General features: G+C 58.9%; 1 protein-coding gene across 1 annotated transcript; it reads left to right on the plus strand.

Annotated features, from left to right (window-relative positions):
• The first annotated feature begins 3,802 nt into the window (after window positions 1-3,802).
• SLC20A1 (solute carrier family 20 member 1) lies at window positions 3,803-12,276 on the plus strand. The gene is made up of 11 exons (XM_039564387.1): window positions 3,803-3,914; window positions 4,059-4,525; window positions 4,610-4,750; window positions 4,850-4,935; window positions 6,161-6,257; window positions 7,848-7,967; window positions 9,480-9,728; window positions 9,821-10,370; window positions 10,623-10,808; window positions 11,060-11,144; window positions 11,603-12,276. The coding sequence occupies exons 2-11, from the start codon at window positions 4,210-4,212 to the stop codon at window positions 11,762-11,764; spliced, it is 1,992 nt and encodes a 663-aa protein (XP_039420321.1). The 5' UTR covers window positions 3,803-3,914; window positions 4,059-4,209; the 3' UTR covers window positions 11,765-12,276.
• The last annotated feature ends 349 nt before the right edge of the window (window positions 12,277-12,625 follow it).

Below are 12,625 nucleotides of genomic sequence, written 5' to 3' on the forward strand. Positions count from 1 at the left end.
CTTCTCCTCTCTACCACTGCGGGATACCGTGATACTTCACCACCATCGTAGCTGCTTGCCACCACAAGCATGAGAAGTTCTGGCAAGGCTGGAGACACACACAGAGCTGCCAGGGAAGGTGAAGGAGGAGGAATGTGGCATCTGGCCCTCCCCTTCCACCCTGGAGAGCCCATCCTTTCAAGACATGGTTCCTCTGCCAGTAATGGGACTTGCAGAAGGTGGCAGGACATCTTACCCTCCCCTGTGTGCACACAGACACCTTAGGGTGTCCATTGGGCTTGTGGGGAAGGCTCTGATCTGAGGACATAGTTTGCTGGAGTCCCCATCCCTGGGGGGATTTAACAGGATTTAACAGCTGTGTGGATGTGGCACCTGGGGACACGGGTTAGTGGTGGTCTTGGCAGTGCTGGGGAATGGCTGGACTCGATGGTCTCAGAGGGCTTTTCCAACCCAAACAATCCTGTGATTCTATTCATCTGACATCTCTCTTGCACTGCAGGGCAGCAGAAGAGGATTTTGGGAAGGTGACCAGAGCCATCATCCTGGGAGGGGAAGGGATTGGCACAGGAGCAAGCAGAGATCCCTTGGTTTAGGTGGGGGTCTGTGGAGGAGATGTCAGCATGCACAGAGACACGGAAGGGACTCTGAGCATCCCAAGAGGAAAAGGAGGAGACATGAGTGATCCAGACTGGTGAATAAAAGAGATCTGAGCATGAGCAAAGGAGAAATGGAGGGTCAGAGTGGACACAGTGGGCAGAAGAAAGAGGTGTGACTCGGCACTGGGGAAAGAGGGGAGATACGAGCTGGCTGGGGGGCCAGAGCAGTGTTGGAGGGGAAGTGGTGTGCTCTGGGTGTGCAGGGAGGGGTGATGTAGGCACATGTGGCAGGGTTGTGAGCAGCGGAACAACTTTTGGGGTGAGGTAAGGAGAGGGAGATCATTCAACAGTTAAGTCACGGGGAAAACACTTGACTCGGGAAAATTAGTTTTAATTTATTACCAATTAACAACAGAGTAGGACAACATAAAATAAGAGGATCGGTCAGGAGTGGAGCCAGGGTAGCCAGGTGCTGGGGGTTTCCGGAGACTGCTGGTGACACTTACGAGGTCCACAGTGTGCCAGCGAGTGTTGGGATGCCCAGTGATGCTGCTGAACACCAGGGCACGTGCAGGGACCTGCAGGTCAAAGCCAGCACCAGGACCGGAAGGGCCAATGCCAAGCAGGTGGATTGCAGGGCAGGCTCAGCATCCATCAAAGGCTCCCAGTGCAGGAGTTACAGACTTACTGGTGTTACTGGGGCGGGGGGATGTAGCCTCTGGGTTTGCATGTGAGATGGCCACAGGCTGGAGTGTTTCCCAGGGCGTTCCCAGCAGCTGCCAGAGTGCTGCCTCACTGCTTTAAGTGCCTCCAGTGTCACAGTCCCACTGCTCAGGAGTGGGACTCAGCGTAGGAGTGAAGCTGACAAAGGTCTGAGGATCCCCTCCCAGTGCTAGGAACCTGCAACGTATTGGCCTGGGGGCATCTTGAAGGGCACCCCTCCTGCTCCTTCCCAGCACATCCTTGGCCCTGCACCCCATCTCTTCAGTGCTGCACCCGTGTGATCGATGCTGCTCCCCATGTGCAAGGCTCTGTACTCCCTTTTGCTCAGTGCTACACCCTTCCGCACTCGGCCACACCCCTGCACACTTTGTGCTGTGCCCCACGTCTGGTGCTGCATCCCCCATACTCAGTGCCCTGGTGCCGCACCCCGTATGCCCAGTACTGCTCCCCAGACCTGCCTCTACCCCTGCAGGGGTGTAGATTCATCTGGATCCCTTCTCAGCTTTGGGGATACGGGGCTATGGGACCTGGGGGCCCAGGGCACGGATCCTCCCAGCTTCATCCAGGGACTCCTGCCTCAGTTTCCTCCCCAGTTCACACATCTAGGGCAGATGGGGACACCCAGTGGTGACAGGAATGTGGAGTGGGGGGAGGGTAAGGGTGTGTGGTCATTCCCTGCTACTGCTTTGGCGAGCTGAGAGTAGCAAGGGGTCCCCAGGCCCCAGGTACACGTACCTCCTTACCCCCCAAGCTCAGCCTGGGCTGTGCTGTGGCTCTGCACACCCAGTGCTGCACGTGGCCTGGGACACAGGGCCCATGGGGACACAGGATGGACTCTGGCCGGGTGACGCAGGGGCAGCGATGCAGCAGGGCTGGGGCATCCTGGCCACTTCCCCCCCCGCACCAGGTGCCATCTGCAACCCCTTGTCACTAGTGTCTCCATGACGTGATGGCCTGTGATGGCCCAGCCGTGGCCAGCCCCCAGCCGCTGACCCGTGCAGCACACAATCCCTGGCCAGATACCCCAGCTTCCTGTGCTGGCTGACCCGCTGCCCTGGGGCTGCCTGTGGCCTCTGAGCCGTGGTTCCTGCTGGGCAATGGTCACCCCAAGATGCGAATGGGCACTGGCGCTCACCCTGCTCGGGGCACACATGTGCCCCCAGCATGTGCATGTGCATATGGGGGCTGTGTGTGCACACACGTTCACAGAGGGCTGCGCGCTACCCGAGTGCAGGGGTTCACCCCCACCTGCTGTTACCCAGGCTGGAAGTGCTGGGGGGGACCCAGCAGGACCTCCTGGGAACCTCCTGGGACCTTGCAGGATCCCCTAAGCTGCCAGCACTCAGCTGTGGATGCTGGTGCCATGGTTGGTCCTGGTGGGTACTGGTTTCAGTGTCCACGTGTGGCCTTTGCTGAGGCCAGTGCATACCCTGGGCTGGTGCTGGTCTCAACCAGTGCAGGCACAAGGCCCACGTGTGATGCCAGTTCAGTGCTGGAGTGGGACTGAGCCACGCTGGAGTGCCAGCCCGGTGGTCAGCAGCTCAGTGCCCGCCTGGGCTGGTGCAGCACTGTTGCTGTGCCTGGCACAGGCTGGTCGTGCTGGAGCTGAGCAGAGCCGTGCCACATGTGGGCCAGACCCACACGGACCCACACCCGTGCCAAACTGTGTCGGGCTGTGCTGGAGCCCAGTCTGGGCCCTCACAGGTGCTGGGCTGTGCCCGTGCCACGCTGGAGCAGAGCCCACATCGGTGCCAAGCTGTGCCAGACGTGCCCGAGCCCAGTCAAGGCCACACCCGTGCGGGACTGAGCCGGACCATGCCAGGGCAGAGCACACATTCGCGGCAGGATGTGCCACACAAGTGCTGGGCCGTGCCAGAGTCGAGTCAGCCCACTATCGGCTTGGGCTGGGCTGTGCCGGGCCGGGTTCGTGCCGGTGCCGGGCCCGGCCATGCTATTCCCGGTGCCGGTGCCGGGCCCGGCCATGCTGTTCCCGGTGCCGGTGCCGGCCATGCTGTTCCCGGTGCCGGTGCCGGTGCCGGCCATGCTGTTCCCGTGCCGGTGCCGGTGCCGGTGCCGGGCCCGGCCATGCTGTTCCCGGTGCCGGGCCCGGCCATGCTGTTCCCGGTGCCGGTGCCGGTGCCGGCCATGCTGTTCCCGGTGCCGGCCATGCTGTTCCCGGTGCCGGTGCCGGTGCCGGCCATGCTGTTCCCGGTGCCGGTGCCACCGTCCCTCCCCCCGGGGCCGCCGAGCGCGCACGTGGTTCTCCGGCGTGGGGGGGAGGGGGGGGGCGGGCCCGGGCTCTGAGCTCGGCGCTGTCCAATGGCGGCGCGGCCCCGCCCCCTCCACCGGCGAGCGGGCCAATGGCGAGCGAGGGCGGGCCCGCGCAGGCGGGAGGGGCGGGCCCGCGGTCACGTGGGGGCGGAGGGCGGCGTTAAAGCGCGCCGGGCGCCCGTGGCCGCGTCAGTGCGGGCGGCGGGGGCGGGCGGCGCCGGCGGGAGCGGCCGCCAGCGGAGCGGCGGAGCGGGGCCGGAGCGGCAGCGAAGCGGGACCGCAGTTGGGGCTTCCCGGTTAGCGCGGCGCGGCCCGGCCCAGCCGGTGAGCTGAGATGACGGGCAGGGGCGGACGCACGTACACATGGCGGCGGGAGGGGGCGGTGGCGCGCGCCGGAGCGGCCGTTACCGGCGGCGGGAAGGGCCGGGGTCCGGTGCTCGCCCCGCTGAGCTCTTGTCTTTCCCGCAGGATGAAGAGCGGCGCAGGCCATGGCGCGGCACCCAGTCCCCAGCCCCTGCGACCGACGGGCCTGTAGGACGTCGCAGCCCCCCCGAGCCCTATAGCGATCCCTCTATTTAATTTTATACCTAATTTATTAACCCATCGCCCCGCCCCCGCCATGGAGCCGACCCCCGCGGTGCCCACCGCCCCCATGGCTGACTTCCTCTGGATGCTGGTCCTGGGCTTCATCATTGCTTTCGTCCTGGCCTTCTCTGTTGGTGCAAACGATGTGGCTAACTCCTTTGGCACGGCTGTGGGCTCGGGGGTGGTGACCCTGCGGCAGGCCTGCATCCTGGCCAGCATCTTTGAGACCGTGGGCTCTGTCCTGCTGGGAGCCAAGGTCAGCGAGACTATCCGGAAGGGGCTGATTGATGTAGAGATGTACAACTCCACACAGGAGCTGCTGATGGCCGGTTCGATCTGCGCCATGTCTGGTAAGGAGCAGGGAGGTCACAATGTAGGGGCAGTGTGTCCCATGGTGCCCTGGTGATGGCTTTCTTAGGCTGCTTCTTCTCCAGGATCAGCTGTGTGGCAGCTGATGGCTTCATTCTTGAAGCTCCCCATTTCTGGTACCCACTGCATCGTTGGAGCAACCATTGGCTTCTCGCTGGTTGCTCAAGGGCAAGAAGGTGTCAAGTGGTCTGAGTTGCTGAAGATTGGTAAGTCCAGCTGGTGGGACCACCCCAGCCATGGCCCTCATGTGTCCCTGGGCTTCCTTTTCCAGCAGCAGGATGCTGATTGTGCCTCCCACTTTCTAGTGTTGTCCTGGTTCATCTCACCCCTTCTTTCGGGCATCATGTCTGCTATCCTGTTCTTCCTCGTCCAGAGATTCATCCTCTGTAAGGTAAGGGCTGTCTGCCCTGCTTTCTGTCACTTTGGGGCTCTTGGCTGTTCTCAATGGACTCGTTAGTCGGCTTATGGTCACCAGGGCTTCTCCTGGCACATCCTGGAATGTGTGTGTTGGCACCAGGGGGGCCCTTTGGGAGCTGAAGAGGTGAGAAAATGAGGCCTGTGGCCACTCCACAGAGTGGGCCTGGAGGGTTTTGGGGCATCATCTCCCCTCTGAAACATGGGAGTTGTCTTGCCTGGCTTCAGCAGGAACAGCCCTGTTTCCCAGTAGTGAAGTAGCCCAGAATTGATAAGACCTGAGCTGTCAGCTGGGCATTTCCAAAAGCCTGGTGTAAGGATTTTTTTCCTTGGGATAGGCTGCAGGTGAAAGTGGTGATCCACAGCCATGGCTTTCCTTAGCTGGGAGGGACAGAATTGTTTCTGGGGCTGGGGAAACCACATTCTTTCCACCTGGAACCCCAGCTATGCAGAGAAACTCCTGCATATCTGAGGTTAAATTCCTTTAGGTTTTACCTCTAATGATTCAAGAGACATTAAGATCTTATCACTGGCCAGCCCTTTAAAACAGCTCAGCGTCACCACTGCCACAGTAACCTTGTGTAATCAGCCTCCCAAAGTGGGGCTGGCCCTGTCAGCTCCATTCTGGTGCTGAACAGTCCAGTTGCTCCGTGCTGCTTGGCATTCAGGAAGGCTTGGTGTGCTTGTCCTGGTGCCAAACCCCAATTGCTGGGCAGCAGTGGGGATTAAATGCTCCTGCTGCTGGGGTGAGGGCCTTGCTGTGAGGTATGTGGTCAAATAAGCTCCTTTGTGAGTAATGGACTTTTTGTTTTGTCCAAGTCAGCTGGAAAGAGGTAAAAGCTTTGAAAGTTCCTGGCGAGTTGAAAGAAAAATGTACGTGGATGTGGCAGTTTGGGGAGCCGAGGAAAGGGTTCAGAAGCTAGGTAGAGATGAGTTGTTCCAGGCTTGGGAGTGCTGGAACCCTGGGCCTGCCTTGGCTCTCTGAGGAGCCTTGTGGGACCCAGGGTATTGTGCTACCTCCTGCCCTCCCAGCCCGGGGGGCATTTGACTGTGGGTTGTTCCCTAAAGGCTGTTGGGAGCTGCCATCTGTAGGTGACTGAGGGCACAAACCCCTTCTGGAAAGGATCTGTTGCTGAGCTGCTCCTTGGCTGCTGCACAGCCCCCCAGTCTACCTCTCTACAGCACTGATTTGTGTTTTCCAGGCAGATCCTGTTCCCAATGGCCTGCGAGCTTTGCCCGTCTTCTATGCTTGCACTGTGGGAATCAACCTCTTCTCCATCATGTACACTGGGGCGCCCTGTAAGTGCACCGAAGAATGCTTGAACGTGAATTTTGAAATTCTTTCTAAAGCCTCCATTAAATGCACGATTTACCCCTTTTTTGCTTTACAGGGCTGAGATCTCCTAGAAGGCGGCTGGCCTGTGCCAGTTACGGAAGGCGGCAGGCTGGCCTGCACTGTCTGGGCTAGGTAGTTGCCCAACCAAAGAGACCTGCTCAAACTAAACTCCTCCAGACCTTTCTCCTTAGACTTGCCAGGACTGGCCAATAACATGGCTTCCCCTTCCCTTCTCTTACCTGTGCTAAAACTCAGGTATCTGCTGGCTGCTGAAGAGACTCTTCAGGCCGCCAGTAGTGGCACTAGGAGCAAGGTTGGGGGCTGCGCCTCCTGATTCCTCTTGTCCCTAAAAACAAGCTAATTACTCCCTTTGAGAAGAGCTGGCCTGTCTGCTGCAGAGTCTGAGTTTCAGTTGGAAAAGCCAAACTAAGGTGCTGTGTGGCAGGGGACAGGTCACGAGCAGGACTAGGAGAGGGCTCAGCAGGGACAGGAGGGATTTGCCCGTGGAGCCAGAGGCTCAGTCACATCCGTTGTTTGCTGGGATGACTCGGCCTGAGCTGTTTTTTGGTGTGAGCGTGGGTTTCCTGTTGTGGAAGAGCCTCTGGAGGTGGGATGCGGGCAGGCAGTGCTGGCTCTGGCAGGGTTTGCTCTGTAAACAGTGGCTGGAAAAATTTTTGGAGGGATGTCAGCTTCCCCTTCCCTGGGCTCTCCAACATGGGAGAGAGGAGGACAGGCCTGCAGTGGTGCTGCTGGGGGCACTGGGGCTGCTCCAAAATCACTTGATCACTTGGCATGCCCAAAATGGATCTGTGTTTATCCTGAGCCCTGAATTGCTGAGTGAGCTCTAGGTTGCTTGAGCACAGGGTTTGCAGGCACACCTGTGCCTGGGTGAGGTGTCTGGTCTGCTTTAGGAGCAGTAAATGCAGCATCTGCCTGCAGCAGCAAATGCAGGGTTTGGATAGCCACAAGCACCTGATGCCCTACCTGGGGTTGCGTGATGCCAGTCTTCTGCTCAAAGTCAGGCTGCCTGTGAGAATGCTCCTAAGTGGGTCATGTATCACCTCAGATGCCATGAAGCCTAAATTCCCATTGACTCCTGGAGCAGAAGAGCTGCCCTCCCCAGCAGCCGGAGGGGCTGGTGAGCTCCTGTGGCAGCAGCCCAAGCTTCCCTGTCCTCTCCAGAGCAGGGAAGCAGCAGTGGCGCTGCAGCAGCCAAGCTGGGAGGTGTTTTTTCCTTTGACATTGCAGCAAATGAGGAGACAGGAGCTGTGTGGAGCCAGGGGCATGCGCCACTCCCGACAGGGTTTGGCTGGGGGAAGGGGCTGTGAAGGGTCAGCTGCTGATGGGAATATGACCCATGGGGCTGCTCAGAGAGTATACCTGGGGTCTCGGCGTGGTCAGTGATGCCTTCCCAGCAGTGTTTCTCCCTGGCAGGTGGATTAGCTCAGGGCTGTTGCAGGTGATGGGAATCCCTGTGCCTGGGAAAACCAAAGTCATATATTGAGGAGGGTTTTGCCCAGAGGTTTTCAAAGATCCATTGTTTTATTTCCTAGTGCTGGGCTTTGACAAACTTCCTCTGTGGGGTATCCTCCTAATATCGGCGGGGAGTGCTGTTGTCTGTGCTCTCGTCGTCTGGTTCTTTGTATGTCCGAGAATGAAGAAGAAAATTGACCGTAAGTACCGCGTCCCTCTGCAATCCTCGGGGAAGGGCAAACTCTGGCTAACAGACTTCTCTTCCCAGTGGGAGATCCCATTAGCTCTGGGGCTGTTATTAGCAGAATCCTTATCTTCGCTCCGGGATTAACCTGCTCTGAGTCACTGGGGCACTCACCACACTGGGCTCTGCCTGCTCCCAACCAAGGCACCCAAAACCCCCCAGGAGCAGCTGTTGTGCTGCTGAGCAGTGTCTGGGGGCTGATTGATCTGCAGGGTGATCTCTCCAGGAGCTGTGGGCAGTATCAGACAGCTTGTCTCACTCTAAGAGAGGAGAGAGAAGGGCAAGAGACAATGTGCCTGTTGTAACCTTTAATCTTCTCATACCTGCTGAGCAATCCTTGGCCTGGCTGGTGCAGATCACAAGTTTAAAGCTGACAAAATCTTTTCCCTGTAGCAAAAAAACCCAAAACACTGTGTTGAAAGGCATCCAAAGGAGCAGCCCTGAGGTCTGCCTCCAGAGCCATGCCTGGAACTGCATGTGGTCCTGAATATCAATGATGTGTGCAAGCTGGGGCCTCGGGAGTTGGTGATGAGGGGATGTCCTCGTTGTGCTGGTGTAATTGGGGTGTGACTAACAGCTTTATGGCTGCTCTTGACAATCCTCCAGCTGTTCAACTTAACTCCTGCCTGTGAGGTGAGGTGGGCTCTTCTGCCTGCCAGACGTGCTCCCGGCCTGCCCACAGCATCCCTGGGAGGAGGTGGGCATGCAGGGAGAGACAGTTCTGCTGGGACTGGATGCCAGGGTCAAGGGTTGATGCCACAACCCAGCCCTTGAGGCAAACAAAGTGACAGGGAAGTGGTCATGTTTATGACAAGAAGGTGGTTTTGGTTGTTGTGTGAAGGAGCTGACCTCATGTTTTCACCTGGAGAAAACATGCTTTTCCTGGTAGAGGTGGAGGAACAGCCTCAGCTTCCCGGGCTGGGTGCTGCTGGCTTGGCTCCTCAGGGTGGACAGGAAACCAGGCTGCCTTTGGGAGGTGGAGGCCAGCTCCTCTTTGGGTTTGCCATTCACCAGTGGAAGCTGGAGAGGAGCCCAGGCTGGAGCTGCTGGGCTGGAAGAGGAGCTGGGCTCTTCTGGGTGCCTTTTTGTCAGCTGAAGGGGTCATAGCCACTCCAGAAGTGAGTCCAGAGCATCCCACTGCCCGCAGGGATGGGACAAACATGGCCCAAAGAGGAACCTCTGCACTAGACATTACTGACATAAAAGCCCCATAATGGTGTTCACCACACCCCGTGTGGGTGGGGGTGTCTAAAAATAGGGGATGAGCTGGCTTAGATGGTTTGGCTGTTGTGACTGGGACAAGGTGTGACTGCCCAGCAGTTTCCAAAGTTCAGGATGGGAGTGAGCTGGAAATTTTATTTGGCTGCCATAAATCTGAGTGGCAAGGGGTGTGTGGGCTTGTTGCTGGCATTGGGTACAGTGGTGGAAAGGGGTTTGATGGCAGCTGCCCCCCCCCCCCCCTTCACAGGAGAGATAAAATCGAGTCCTTCTGAAAGCCCCTTGATGGAGAAGAATGTTGGCTCAAAAGAGGAGCAAGAGGAGGCCAAGATGCCCCTGGGTGATGCCAAGAGCCCTGCTGCCGATGCAGAGTTGGCCATGCCGCCCCGGGCAGCAGTGGAAGAGAGGATGGTCTCCTTCAACCTGGGGGAGCTGGAGGAGGCCCCAGAGCAGGAGAGGCTTCCCAGCCTCGACCTGAAGGAAACAAGTATTGACAGTGGTAAGTAGCAGGGGGTGATACAGTTGGTAAGACTTGCCCAGCCCCAGGCACCCCTTGGTGCTAACCCCTTCACCCGCTGTCCCCATTGGCAGGAGCTGTGCGGCTGCCCAATGGCAACCTGGTCCACCTGAGCCAGGCTGTGGGCCACCAACTGGGCTCAGGCGGGCAATACCAGTACCACACTGTGCACAAGGACTCCGGCCTCTACAAGGAGCTGCTGCACAAGCTGCACCTAGCCAAGATGGGGGACTGCATGGGGGACTCGGGGGACAAGCCCCTGCGGCGCAATAACAGCTATACCTCCTACACCATGGCCATCTGTGGCATGCCCCTGGACTCGCTGCGTGCCAGGGATACCGAGGAGGGGGAGAAGCTGAGCTGGTCTGTGGCGGACACTAAGAAGAGGGTCCGCATGGACAGCTACACAAGCTACTGCAACGCAGTGGCAGATGCCCACCCGGCTGCAGATGTGGACCTGAACACAGCCCAGGCAGAGCTGGGTGCCAGTGCCCACAAGGGCAGCAGCAGCTCCCTGGAAGAGTGGCATGAGCAGGACAAGCCTGAGGTGTCCCTACTCTTCCAGTTCCTGCAGATCCTCACGGCCTGCTTTGGCTCCTTCGCTCATGGTGGCAATGATGTCAGGTCAGTGGGAGTCAGTGGGAGCCAGGGAGGCTGCTAGCTGGGGCTAGTGCTCACAGAGAATCATGGAATCACAAAATAGTTTGGGTTGGAAAGGACCTTTAATATTGTCTTGTTCCAACCCCCTGCCATGGACATGTTCCTCTTGACCTGGTTGGTCCATGCCCCGTCCAACCAGGCCTTGAACACTTCCAGGGATAGTCTATCTTGCCAAGAGCCTCTGGTCCTCTAGACCAGATCCCCTTTCTCTTCCAGCAATGCCATTGGGCCCCTGGTCGCACTCTTCCTGGTCTATCAGACGGGCGATGTGGCTACCAAGGTGGCAACTCCCATCTGGCTGCTTCTCTATGGGGGTGCAGGGATTTGCATCGGCTTGTGGGTCTGGGGAAGGAGAGTCATCCAGACGATGGGGAAGGACCTGACTCCCATCACACCATCCAGGTAAGGGCTGCCATGGAGCAGAGGGGCGGCTCCAGGCAGCCTGAGAGCTGCATTCTGCTCCAGGAGCCCCTCTTCCTTCTCTCTTGGGAGTTTCAGTGGTCAAGCTGGGGTGTGTGTAGCTCCAACACCTCACTGCATCCTGGGGGGTTCAGCTGGGGTTCTGGAGAGCCAAGCTGTGCTGCCTTGAGCTGAGCCCATGGGATGTTTTGGAGTATCCAGTGCCCCTGTTCAGATCCGCTTTTTGTCTGCAGCGGCTTCAGCATTGAGCTGGCATCAGCACTGACGGTGGTCATTGCCTCCAATGTTGGCCTCCCAATCAGCACAACCCACTGCAAGGTAGGAGGGGGTGGCAGGGGGATGGCTTTGGCTCAGTGTGAGCTCAGCATTCCTGAATCTTAGTGTTCATAGGGCTGAGCTGTGTGGGAGGACCCTCTCTGGGCTGCTGGCCACTGTCAGCTCCCAGCTCTGCCTCTTGCATCTCAATGTGAGGTGGCAGTGGCTGCCCAGGCTCAGGGTGGGTCCCTGGGCCACTTGGGAGATGATGGGAGAACAAAACCCCTTTCATGGTCCCCTAGGCTCTGCCAAGAGGCCATGGGAACCCAAGTGCCGCAGGGTCCTGGTCCTGTCACCCCTCTGGGTGGCAGCTCCTTGCCTTGCACTCTGCCCTGCTCTGAGAGGTCCCCACAGACTGGAGCAGGACCCAGGGCTCCGGGTGGGGGGTGAAGGAGTGCATGTTTGGGGGGGTGCAAATGCCTGCTCTGGTGCTGAGCTGTGTGCCCTGACTCCTTGGGCAGGTGGGCTCAGTGGTCTCAGTGGGCTGGCTGCGCTCCAGGAAGGCAGTAGACTGGCGCCTCTTCCGAAACATCTTCATGGCGTGGTTCGTCACCGTGCCCATCTCTGGCCTCATTAGTGCTGCCATCATGGCTGTCTTCAAGTTCGCTGTCCTGAAGGTGTGAGGGCACCAGGGCTCCCACCGCTCCTGCTTCCCACTGCTGTCCTCCCTCGAGGAGCCACTGAGGCTGCCTGCTGTGGGGTGGGGGCTGCGCCCATCTGCGCATAGTGCTGTCACTGAAGTATCTTTTTTTTTTTTTTTTTAAATATAACTGTCTTGGCGCTAACTTTGGGGGGGGTGTACTGCCATGGCTGTATCTGCCCCCAGGTGCCCCCCCCCAACCCCCCCGATCTGCTGTAGCTGTAGATAAGCAGTTACTGGGGGCGACTTTCTCACTTCTGATGCTCCCCTGGCAGTGCTCTCTTGGGGGAAGGACAGAGGATTGTCCTTGCCTGTCCTGGAACAAAGGGCTGGGGAGTTGTAGGGTACCCCCCTTGCAGGCTGTGCAGTGTTCAGCTTTGCCTCCATTGCCACAGTGCTGTGGACACCATCCTGCTCGGGGGCCCTGGGGGCTGCCCTCTGGCCCTCTGTCACTGCTGCTACCTCGGACTTAATAAAGATTTCCTTCGTATGCCAGTGCTGCCTGTGGTTCTGGGGGTTTGGGATACAGTGGGGGCCCCAGGTGCTGCCCCATAGCCCTCCCTGCCTTGGCCCTGTGCCCCAGGAGGGAGCTGGGGACAAAGATAAGAGCCCCACGTGCCCCCTGTGTCGTGGGAGGGGCTGTAAACAGCCCTGCGCAGGGGTTATCAGGGCCCCACACCTGGGGGCGGCTCCTGCTCATCTCACCAGCCCTACTCCCGGTGTTGAGGGGTGGATGTGTGTGTGTGTGGCTGGCCGTGGGTCCGTCCCTCCCCAGCCCTGGGACAACAACTGCTCCGCTGCCCCCCTCCCTGTGCCCTGGGCTGCTCCTTCCTGCCTGGGTCAA

The sequence above is a fragment of the Corvus cornix genome, chromosome 22, assembly GCF_000738735.6.
Source record: "Corvus cornix cornix isolate S_Up_H32 chromosome 22, ASM73873v5, whole genome shotgun sequence".
NCBI lineage: Eukaryota > Metazoa > Chordata > Aves > Passeriformes > Corvidae > Corvus > Corvus cornix.